The following is a 12,705-nucleotide window of genomic DNA, read 5'->3' as shown; positions in this document are numbered from 1 at the left end:
GAAACGAAACGGCGGCACTGTTACAGTTAAATTAGATTCGGGTATTTGAGCAAATCGCCATAGCTTAAGTGAAAATGAAACGTTTAACAATTATTTGCAGTATTTTGTTTGTAACGCTGGTGCGGGCCGATTATCGTGAGTAGTGTTTGTAAATATCACACACGGAAATTTGAAAAACAAAAATATTGAAATCTTTAAAAAGAAATAAAAAGAAAGAAAATTAAATTCGTTCAAAAAGTGTTTTGTGCCTTCCATTCCATTATTGTTTATCTTCTTCGTTGCCAGCTTCGGATTTTCCAAAATGTAAGAATGGTGATGGCTCCTGTCTCGTTAAAGCTGCCAATGAAGTTACCCAGAAATACTATGGCGGCAATCGGGATGTGAATTTATTACCCTTCGATCCATTGCGTATCAAAGTATTCGAATTGGAAAAGAGTCCCACAAGCCCAGTGAATGTGGGTTTTAAATTTACCGATGTCGAATTGCAGGGATTGAAGAATATGCATGTCACCAAGTTTGAGTAAGTTCCGAACACAAATATGAATAACAAAAAAAACTAATTTTTCACAATACAACAGTGGTCTGAATGCCGACATGAAGGGTCGCAACATTTTCGAAGCTACTGTACCCGAAGTCGTACTAAAAGGTCACTATGAAATGGAGGGACGTGTTCTCTTGCTGCCCATTGTTGGCAATGGCCAGTGTGAAATTAAAATGAGTAAGTGAGAGATCTGTAAATTTTAATGGAACTAAGACACTCTAACTGATATTTGCAGAAAACATAGAACTCAAATATGCATTTGATTTGAAACACCTGGAAAAAGATGGCAAAACCTATGCCGTATTGGAACATGTCAAAATGGATTTGATACCAGGAGAAACATATTTCCACTTTGAAAACCTGTTCAATGGCGACAAAGCCTTGGGCGACAATATGAATGAATTCATCAACACCAACTCCAAGGATATTACCAAAGAAATATTGCCAAGCTTTTCGAAATCGCTGAGTTTGCTGATAAAACAAATGATTAATGCCTTCTACGATAAGCATCCCTTTGCGGATCATTTTTTGTAAAATGTGATAAATGACGTTCGGTTGTTATACTTTGTAGATATGTTTATATGTTACGAATAAATTAGTTAAGAAAATTATGAAAAGAGTTTGTTTTCGCATATCGTTATGCTGTCCAAGAATGCAATACAGGGTGAGATGAAAAAAAAATTGCAACCAATTTCAGACTGCTGTCATTTTTTCCATTCGGCAAATATTGTAAAACAAGCTCGTGGTAAAGCCATTGAAATTCCAAAAAGTGCAAGAACTTACAACGCAACAGAAATAGATTCAAAAGAGATAAAGAGATGCTTCGCTTGGCGGAAAGTGGTGAACTGCCGAATTTGGCTTTCTCTGATGAGAAAACATTCGTTGTCCAGCAGTTTGTGAACAAACAAAATGATTGCGTTTGCTTGCCAAAGATGTCATTTGAATATGTGCACCTTCGGTTGGCTATCAGAACTCAAGCACTGGCCATGATGATGGTGTGGGCCGCCATAACAGCCAATGGTCGCTCTCCGCTCGTATTAATCGATCGTGTCATCAGAATAAATGCTGAATATTATGGCGAAAATATTCAGCACCATCGCACTCAGCACGCGCCACCCAAGAATGGTTACAAAATGAGGTTCCTCGATTCATTTCCGGATCTCCGGATATCAATCCGTTGGACTATTGTGCAATATCGGTCAACTCCTTCTGATACCTACCCCACAAAATGTCGAAATTTTCAAAGAAAATATTTTACTGCACAGAGAAAGAAAGAACAATCCGATTTTGCTCCAACTTGGCAAATCCTAATATTTGCATTAGTGCTAGGTCAGGAGCGAGAATGGATAATATCGGGCCACTTCATTTAGTACCTCCCCCACAAAGGATCCATATTTTGAATAATTAAAACTCTTATAAAATGTGGTGTAAAAGTGAGATTGTCTTCAAACTATACATATCACAATATTTTTGGTCTGGTGTAAAGATCGGTCCAATCCTTCTGGTACCTCCACTACAAAGGGTCATAATTTTGAATGTCCATGAAGCTCATTAAATTAATATCCGATTCCATTCAGACTTTGACCATCTCAATATTTCCATCAATACAACATCTTTTATAGAGATCGGAACATTCCTTTCTGCCCAAGGAAAGCGAAATAAGCATTCAATTTTCTTCAAATTCCACACTCACATAAATATTTTTGATAACTCAAGATCTGTTGTGAAAATGATAGATATCTACGAACCCCTTATCGTACCTCACCCACAAAGGGTCACAATTTTCAATAATTTTATCTGTCATAACTTGCGGAACAATTCGATTCTTTAAAACTTGGTAAATATTTCTCTTAACCAGAAATCTGATATGTATATGTAATTTATCGGAATTTATGACTTCACATAAAAGTGGATATAAAGTGGATTTGCATAGTTCGATACGTTTAACTATTTCAATGTCTGGGGAGAACGGATAGAATTATACGATGACGATATTCACCTTTAACGCGGATTGATGTTATTAGCCGTATTTATAGCTGTGCCTAGGTAAATGAGGTCATTAACTACTTCAAACTTGTAGTTACCACCTTCCACAGTTGGACTTCAGCTGGTACGTAACAACTTTATACAATCAGCATGGTTTATCACCATTTACTACCATACCCCCCTTTAGCATACTCCTATATTTTTTCAAAAATATCTGAAACGTCATTTTGTCAGCATAAGCATTAACATGAACGTTTTTGTATATATGGTGCCATTTCTATTCACTTCTGTATCTCGCAAGACATTCTGCAGCAGGATATTAACAAGATCACACGACAGGCTGTCTCCTTGTCTGACACTGTGAAGTTCAGAGAGGTACTTTAATATTTTCACTGATAGCTACAAGTCAGCTAATGACTTATGCGCCATGCGGGGATATCAGATTCAGACATGGCTTGGAATATCTTTGAACTTAAAGGGCTCGAAAAACCTGCCTTTTAATCAACAAAAATATGGTAGATTTTAATCTGTATTTCCGTAGTCCAGCTTGGGATGATGATGGATTTGCCAGGTCTAGAACCGCACTGATATGACTTAATCATTTCATTGACCCTAGGGTATAAACCCTGTGTTTGATTTTGTGGGTGATAAGGAGGAGACGATTTTTAGAGGCCTTTTTATGTTATTGTATAGATAGTCTGTGATTTGTTATAGATGAGTCTTTATGGAGATCTTGTAAGGTAAAAAAAATCTTTCAGAGATCTCCCTTACAGAGGACATTCTAGAGGTGTTGGATAGAAGGATTTTCTATGTTAGTGCAATAAAACCATTCTATATACATATTTTCCAATATCGAATATTTTCGTCAATTCTTCCTTACTACTATCGCTGGCATTAATCCGACACACGCCGGTAATGAAATTTAAATTACATTTAAATTTATACGATTGTTTTCCTGTGACACATATTGTAAATAAAAAAAAATTGCAAACAAACTGCTGCTTATGTTCTACAAACGGGGTAATTTTGCCCGGACACAACAAGCAGACTACATGCCGTCAATTAAAATTAAATAAAATTGAATGAGCTCGTGTTCGAAATATGACTTATGACACAATTGGATCTGAGACATTACAAAGTAAAAACCCCCCAAAACCCACTGAATTTTGTGGTGTCATGTTGAGTGTGTAATATTTACAAGATAGTTATAACCCCTTTAAATTCGAATAGGACAATGACATTTGAGTACAAAACATAAATAGTATATTAAAAATTATATAAAATGAAAATATTGGTAATGAAATCTTCAGTTAAATTTTAGCTACGGTGGTGTAAAGTTCCAATTAATAAATTAAAAATGAAATTCCTGACCGCCTTTGGTGTGCTAACAATTTTGGCTGTGGTCCAGACTCAGTTTCGTAAGTCCTTGGTTTAAGGTAAAAAGTGTAAGACGATTATCTCTCTCTCTCTCCTTAGCTCCCAACTTTCCCAAGTGTAAATTTGCCGAAGAAACTTGCATTGTCAAGGCCACCAATGAGGTCATAGGAAAATACTATGCAGGACTCCCAGAAATCGGTCTAACACAATTCGATCCTTTGCACATCAAAACCATGATGTTGAAGAGAAATCCCTCCAGTCCGGTTAATGTTGAGGTTAAGCTAAGTGATTTGGAATTGGAGGGACTAAAGACCATGAATGTTTCTCATATGCAGTAAGTTCCATTTTTTTCATATTTTATTATGTATTTAAAAAAAATATCTACATATCAGGGGCTTCAAATCTGATCTAAGTGGCCGCAACTCATTAACCGGAATAATAGAACACCTAAACTTCAAGGGCCATTACATTATTGATGGACAAGTTATGATACTGCCAATAAAGGGTGAGGGTACCCTAAGATTGGTGTGCAGTAAGTGAAGCCTTGCCATAATTACATTTCCCTACCCCTTCTAATCTTAATTCTTAAATTTCTTTAGAAAATCTCCAATTTAAATATGCCTTTGATTTGAAATCCATTCAAAGAAATGGTCAAACCCATGCCGCCCTGGAGCATGTTAAATTGGAAGCCGAACCTGAACATGTGGAATTTCACTTTGACTCATTGTTTGATGGTGACAAGGCGCTGACGGACACCACCAATGAATTCATCAATGCCAACTGGAAGGAATTGTATCGTGAAATACAAGCGGACATATCAAAGTCTATTAGTTTGATTGTAAAGTCCTTGGTGAATTCATTCTTCAAGAAATATCCTTATGCCGATTATTTCCTATAAGTTTTAAAAAACATGTTTTAGAATTAAAATATAAATAAAAATATTAAACAGGTTCGTTCGAATGATTTTAAAATTTCTCGTTTTTTTCTACTGGAAAAGACCTCCACCTACATTCTCCGACTCAGCGTGAAATACATATTGAAATCTCTAAAGAGATCCATAAATCAAAAAAAAACTTTTCTAAGTAAAATTTTTCCAAATTTCGATTAAATTTCACCATTTTGAGGTCTCTTTTGGATACTTCGGCACGAATTCGGAGTTAACCCAATCGTAAATAAAATTTCGTTTCTTCGCCAGTGTAAAAATAATGATATCCATCCAAAAAGGCATTCTAAAGGTCCTCTAGAGATATACGACCATATTGTGGTATTTTAGAAGATCTTCTATAATTTAAAGAGGTCCTGTACAAAAAGAAGTCCCTAAAATTTAAGGATTTGTTATAGAGAGAGGCGCTATCAAGAAAAACGTACAGGGCTCTAAAAAATTAATAACTTCAATAAAAAAGACCCTAAAATTTAAGGATTTGTTATAGAGAGAGGCACTCTAAAGAAAAACTTACAGGGCTCTAAAAAATTAATAACTTTATAAAGATCTTTCAAAGACAGGAGTTTTCTATAACTAAGAACTTTCTGTCTAAATATTACCATATCAGGTTATCGAGCTCTCCTGTTTTAGTTATTGCTAATTCGCAATGCAACACCCAATGAAAAATTAAACTCATTTTGCATTAGATTTTCCTCAGGGCTTTTTAGTGCATTCATTGGAAAAGTGGAAACAAATCGAAAAGTCAAATGGGCCGATAAGTAATAATGAAAATAGGCAGAATAAAGGCCCTGATTTTTTGCATTGGAAAATTATTGGGTCAAATAATATTCCATGATTTGATATGTTCATGGATCGATGGCACGACATCTTTTGGCAAAAAAGAAAAATCTCTAGAATTAATTGTTGATTGGTACTGCATACTTTGAGGCTTATTTTAAATCAGTGGTTACAAAATATCTTTACTGAAACTGTTTTTTATCAGAGTTATTGTAAATACATTTTAGATGAAATGCATTCGAAACGATTTCGGTCGGTGGCGGTAAAAAGGCCCACTACAAATCAAGTATCTATCCCTGTGATTTGTTCTTCCTATATAATAACTGATAATATCAGATTATATCTTCCACCGAGTACAATCATACGATAAATTCATAAGCCCTATCATCTCAAGAGGACATGGAGAAAGTTCTACTACAATTTGCATGCTTTGGGTAGTCCCGACGCCCATTAAACAGGTCATGTAAGTAGCAGAGGGCTGCAACGAGTATGCAAAAATTCAAGCATACTCGGTTTCTTACCTGATTTTTGTTGATGCAGTCGTTTAGTTTGATCTGAATGAAATGACCGTTTTCGCTTCGGATCGAATCGAACGCTCAGTTTGAATCACTTCACTCACAATCAAACATGAGCGTTCGAGACGGTTTGATGTGTTCAGCAACGTGAGTTGATCGAACACATGAATGTAAATGAGCAATCACAACCGTGATTGTCTTCTTTGAATCGAGTTCGCTCAGCGTCAGTGTTTATTCAACCATTTAATCAAATTAGGACAGTTTATTTTGACTTTTTTAATATTTGAATTTGGAAGAATATTGTGATAGTGCGAACGAAATTGTTGCAAGTAGAAACTACACAGGTGTAGGTAAACGAAGAGGTCGAAGTTTGTGAAAAATCTTGACCAATATTGTAAAATAAAAAAAAATATTTAAACATTTTTAGTTTTCTAAATACCAATGATGTGTTTCTTTATTAAAAAATTTAATTTTGTTTTTTTTTTTTTTTTTCAAATAAGTCACTGAAGTCTAACACACCAAAAAAACAAATAAAACGAAAACATTGTTTATGAAATCCTTTGTAAAATTACAATCATGATTTCGCTCAGTTTCGAACATTTGTGTTTTAATCAAATCAAATCACTCACTTAACTGGGATGAATCAAACCGACAAGACTCCTCATAGATGATCGACCCGTTATGAACAATTCAACATAAGTTCGTAAACAAATAACTCATGTGAGCTGTTTGATTGCGATCACAAAACTTCGATCAATACATGTTTGATCACAACTTTTTCGTTTGGCTTGAGTAACTCGAATGAACATGTTGCATCTGACCGACTGATTGAGTTTGATTGTATTTCCACTGTGTGTGATCAAGCCTACTCGATCATACTCATTGCAGCCCTCTGGTAAGTAGCGACGAAAAATACCATTGTGATTGAAACCCCTCATACTGCCTAAATTTTTCTTCACGTTTTCATACGTTCAATTCACAATGACTTGCATGTCAGGATGGAGCACTTCTGGAAGTATGTTTCGCTCAATTAATTAATAAACATTTTAGACCCCATAAAGTACATATATTCTTGATCAGCATAATATTCTATGTCGATTTAGCCATGTCCGTCCGTCTGTGGAAATCACTCTACCTTCCGAACGAAATGAAGTAGGTTGATAAAATTTTACTCAAATGTGTATTATGTCTGCAGGATATTTGGTATTGAAAATAGGTCATGTAGGTCCACGTTTTGGTATAGCCCCCATATAATGGTACCTCCCTATTTTCGGTATTTTGGTGATTTAAGCGATATTTTTCACGGAAATGTTTCAAATTTGGTATTTGAAGTTTGTAATGGATACTGATGCCTATGACAGAATATTGTTTGTGCAGGTCCACGTCTTCGTATAGGCCCCATATAGCGGTACCTGGTATTTTGATGATTTTAGCGACATTATTAACCGAAATTGTTTCAAATTTGGTATTTGAAGTTCGTAATGGATATTACAGCCTATGACAGAAAATTGTCCGAGCCGTTCCACGCCTTCATATAGCCCCCACATAACGGCTCCACCCAATATTCGGTATTTTGATGATTTTAGCGACATTATTCACCGGAATTCTTTTAAATTTGGTATTTGATGTTCGTAGTGGATACTACAGCCTATGGCAGAAAATTGTCTGTATAGGTCCCCGTTTTTGCATGGCCCCCATATAACGGTACCTCCCGATATTCGGTATTTTGATGACTTTAGCCACATTTTTCAATAAAATTGTCTGAAAATAAACACAAGGAGATCCTTTTGAATAATTTACCCCCTGCAAGAGAATTGTCTATATAATCGTATAGCCCCAATATAACGGTACCTTCTTATATTCGGTATTTTAGCAACATTTTTCAATGGAATTGTCTAAAAATCCATACTAGAAGTTCTTTCCCAGCACTTTACTCCCTGGAAAAGAAATATCTATATAGGTTCAAGATATCGTATAGCCCACGTACAACAATAGAATTTTTGGCGAATGTTATTTTTGGAAAATTTCCATATTCGTTGGTGGATGGTATTCAGAGTTCAACCCGGCCGAACTTACTGCTTCTATACTTGTTTATATCCAAGTTTCGCATTTGAATATTTATAATGGTTGATGACAAAAGTTGCCGTATAGACCCTAATGTAATGGCTACATTCGGTATTTTTAAGATTTTAACAGAATTTTTAACGGTTGTTATTTTTTTGCCGAAATCGTTCCCAATGGTGGATGGTATTCAAAGATCGGACAGGCCGAACTTACAGCTTTTCTACTTGTTTTTTTTATTTCAAATCTCAAACAGAAAAATGCGAATTTCCAATTGTAACCTCACATTACAATCGAAATGTTTCCAATTACAAATAGAATTCTCGAATTTCAACTAAAGTATTTTGTAAAACATCTGAGAATGATGTAAACCGATGAAATATAAACATTGAAACAATGAAACATTTTTTTTAAAGTACAGAATTTTCTATCACCTTGCAAGGTATGCAAGAAAGATGCTGCAAGTTCTCTGGCAAAAAAAAAAAAATTACAAATTTCCCCATTTTAATGGAATTGTTAATTGTTTTCCAGTTGTTTGTCCCATGACTTATTTTAAAATCCAAAACTTGTTTTAATTAAAATGATATATACCCTATGTAGCCATATGGCTGAGGGTATAAAAACGAAAAATAATTTTTTCATTAGAATTAGAGTCATTTCCGAATGGTCTACGTTTTTTGCCCATTCTTAAATAATCTAATCAAAAGACGCTGTTCGAAATAATAATAAATCAAAATAATTGAATGGTGATGCATTGGATTGAATATTTTTCAGATTAAAAATAATTTATCAAAGTCGAACTTCAAAAAATAAAATATAAAAAAAAAAACAAATGTAAAAATTATGGCGTTTGATTTTTTGAAGTTTTTTTAACTCATCCTATATTCATTGAATCAGATTTTATTATTTGTTTATTTTTTCGGATCATTAAATATTTACTAAATATACATTTCCAATAATACGAAAACACGTGCAAAAAATATTTAAATAAAAAAATTAAGAATTTATATTTAACTGTCAAAAAAATTAGTCTCTGGGCAATGATTGGAGGATTGGAGGAAACCAAGGCGTTAGGCGTTGGTTTCAATTCAATTAATTACATTTTGCATCGTAAAAAAGTGAAATTATCGCTAAGATCAATGCATTTAAAAAATATGGATTACATCTAAAAAACAAGTACTGTATTAAAGATGCAAAATGTATTGAAACCGGTTTCTTCAAAAATAATATTTTGCTTGATGAGAATAACAAAACATTTAATAATAAAATTTAGGCATATAAATTTGGCCGGCATTTGTAAACAATTTAGAAGTTCATTTTGAACAGTTGAAGCTGTTGGTGATACAACGAACGTCTGCTAAGCTAAATTCATTGACCATGAAATTTTGTATTTTTATTTCGTTTCTAATACTGCAAGTTGCCTGTGGAGCATATCGTAAGTAATGGACTTTCTTTTAATATATTTTTAATTAATAATTTAATTTTATTTTAGCACCCAACTTTCCCAAATGTAAACATGGCGATGAATCCTGTTTGCTGAAAGGTGCTGCTGATATTCTGCAGCATCACTTTGCGGGCTTGCCAGATGTTAGTTTGCTACCAATTGAGCCATTCCCGGTTAAAAAATTAAATGTGGAGAGGAATCCCTCGAGTCCGGTTAATGTCGATATTAAATTAAAGGATGTTATTGTGGAGGGTTTTAAAGCGGTAAAAATTGATAAATTCCAGTAAGTGTTATGCCACACCCCGGTTATGGGAGATGAGGGAAGGTAACTCTTCTGGTTTCATCTTTTAATTGTAGAGGCTTGAAGGAAGACATGAGTGGCCGTAATGTCATAGCTGGTGTAATTCCCTCGTTGACAATTAAAGGCAAATACACACTCGATGGCAATGTATTGGTATTACCGATTAAAGGCAATGGAGATTGTGAAATCAAGTGCAGTAAGTAATGGCTTAAATAGAATTTCACAAATTATTAATATTTACATTTTAAAACATAATTATTTACCAGAAAATGTTAAATTCGACTTTTCATGGGACTTCAAAAAAGTGGAAAAAGATGGAAAAATCTATGCCGCCTTGGAGCATGTCAAGCTGCAATTTGAACCTGATCATGTGCACTTTTTCTTCGACCATCTGTTCGATGGTGATGCATCCTTGCAGACGACTACAAATGACTTTTTAAATGCCAATTGGAGTGAGATATTCCATGAAATCCAACCAGGTCTCACAAAGGCCATTAGTTTGGTGGCCAAGGCATATATTGCCAAATTCTTTGAACACCAACCCTATGCTGAATATTTCCAATAAATTGACAAAAATCGACTTCATACAATATGTGCGGATTTTTTCATTTGTTTCATTTAAAGTGCAATCCTAAGCTAATAATTAATTCAATTCGAAAACGAATGGCAAAACAAAATTTAATTATGGCCAAGTTCATGGACCTTTTGCGTCAATCTCTGCTTAGCTATTATTTCATAATATAAACAAGTAAAAAAGCTGTAAGTTCGGCCGGACCGAACTTTGAAAACCCTCCACCACTTGGAACGAATTTGGCAATTTTCAAAAAAATAAATAAAATCCGTTAAAAATTCTGTTAAAATTGTAAAAATACCGAATATAGACGTTGTATTAGGGTCTATACGACGATGTGGACCTGCATAGGCAACTTTTGTCATAAGCCATACAATATTCAAATGCGAAACTTGAAAAAAAAAATCGTTGAATAATATAGGCAAAATCATCAAAATACCGAATATCGGGAGGTACCGTTATATGAGGGCTATACGAAGACGTGGACCTGCACGGGCAATTTTCTGTCATAGGCTGTAGTATCCATTACGAACTTCAAATACCAAATTTGAAACAATTTCGGTGACAAATGTCGCTAAAATCATCAAAATACCCAATATCGGGAGGTACCGATATATGGGGGCTATACGAAGACGTGGACCTGCACAGACAATTTTCTGTCATAGGCAGTAGTATCCATTACAAACTTTAAATACCAAATTTGAAACAATTCTGATGAACAATGTCGCTTCAATGACCAAAATACCGATAATAGGGAGGGACCATTATATGGGGGCTATAATACGAAGACGTGGACCTGCACAGACAATATTCTGCCGTAGGCAGTAATATCCATTACGAACTGTATATACCAAATTGGAAACAATTTCGGTGAAAAATGTCACTAAAATCATCAAAATGCCGAATATCAGGAGGTACCGTTATATGGGGGCTATACGAAGACGTGGAACTGCACAGACAATTTTCTGTCATAGGCTGTAGTATCCATTACGAACTTCAAATACAGAATTTAAAACAATTCCGGTGAAAAATGTCTCTAAAATCATCAAAGTACCGAATATCAAGAAGTACCGTTATATGGGGGCTATACGAAGACGTGGACCTACATGTCCCATTTTCAATACCAAACGTCCTGCAGACATAATATACATTTGAGTAAAATTTTATGAACATACTACATTTCGTTCAGAAGCTACAGACGTATAGACGGACAGACGGACGGACGGACATCGCTAAATCGACATAGAATTTTATGCTGATCAAGAATATTCAGGGTGAGATGAAAAAATTGCACCCAACTTCAGACTGCTGTCATTTTAAGCCATTCGTCTGACAGCTGTTAAAATTATTCCAGTGACTCATTATATGAACTGCCAAATTTGGGTTTCTCCGATGAGAAAACATTCGTTGCCAATGAGGTCAGCTGAAAATGTGCACCTTCGGTTGGCCACCAGAACTCAATCGAAGGCCATGGTAATGGTGTGGGCAGCCATAACAGCCGATGGTCGCTCTCCAAAGTGTCGATCACCTCAACCAAGCGCTTCGCCGGGAATGGGCCAAAATACCGCAGAGCAACATTCGGGCAGCGTGTAACGGTTTCATTGGCCGTTTGAAGGTCATAATTCGTGCCAAAGGTGAGCAATTCGAACAAATCTAAATTTATTCTAAAATTTGATGCTATTTCCGACATTTTTTGCTTTCATTCAATAACATTAAAAAAAAAAATAATGGGGTTTGACTTTGTTGCAGATTTTTTATCGCACCCTGTATATATATGTATTTTACAAACGGAATGACAAACTTAATAAACCCTCCATACTATGGTGGAGGCTATAAAAATATTCATTTCTTCTCTAATCAATAAATCACATTATCCATTAACCCAATGAGCAAAAAAATTATACCTCGCCCAAAATCTGATTTCTTCCTCTAAAAGTCTCTGATTACGGATATATCTCCAATGATTTACGATTACATTTCCTACGGTACCGGTCTCAAATCAATTAATTACATTGCATTGCCCATCATTAAAAAATAAGAAACAAAGCAACACTTATAGAACTGCACCTAATCCAATAATCGCAGTTTTAACCAAAACGAAAATATTAAAAAACCAGTTTCCCAATTAAAAATTCAAACTTGTCAGAATCTTGTCCTCAATAAAAAATTAAAAAAACATTCAATATTTT

General features: G+C 34.9%; 2 protein-coding genes across 2 annotated transcripts; both read left to right on the top strand.

The window, feature by feature from the left end:
• LOC131801512 (protein takeout-like) lies at positions 1-1,163 on the top strand. The gene is made up of 4 exons (XM_059120270.1): positions 1-135; positions 286-520; positions 579-718; positions 777-1,163. Exons 1-4 carry the CDS (start codon positions 75-77, stop codon positions 1,073-1,075), a joined length of 735 nt encoding a protein of 244 aa, XP_058976253.1. The 5' UTR covers positions 1-74; the 3' UTR covers positions 1,076-1,163.
• Positions 1,164-3,831: 2,668 nt separating this feature from the next.
• On the top strand, positions 3,832-10,537 carry LOC131801521 (uncharacterized). Its single transcript, XM_059120279.1, has 8 exons — positions 3,832-3,945; positions 4,004-4,238; positions 4,297-4,436; positions 4,504-4,784; positions 9,506-9,635; positions 9,693-9,927; positions 10,002-10,141; positions 10,212-10,537. Exons 1-8 carry the CDS (start codon positions 3,885-3,887, stop codon positions 10,508-10,510), a joined length of 1,521 nt encoding a protein of 506 aa, XP_058976262.1. The 5' UTR covers positions 3,832-3,884; the 3' UTR covers positions 10,511-10,537.
• The last annotated feature ends 2,168 nt before the right edge of the window (positions 10,538-12,705 follow it).

The sequence above is a fragment of the Musca domestica genome, unplaced genomic scaffold (assembly GCF_030504385.1).
Source record: "Musca domestica strain aabys unplaced genomic scaffold, Musca_domestica.polishedcontigs.V.1.1 164, whole genome shotgun sequence".
Lineage (NCBI taxonomy): Eukaryota > Metazoa > Arthropoda > Insecta > Diptera > Muscidae > Musca > Musca domestica.
This window is presented reverse-complemented; position numbering and strand designations above follow the sequence as displayed.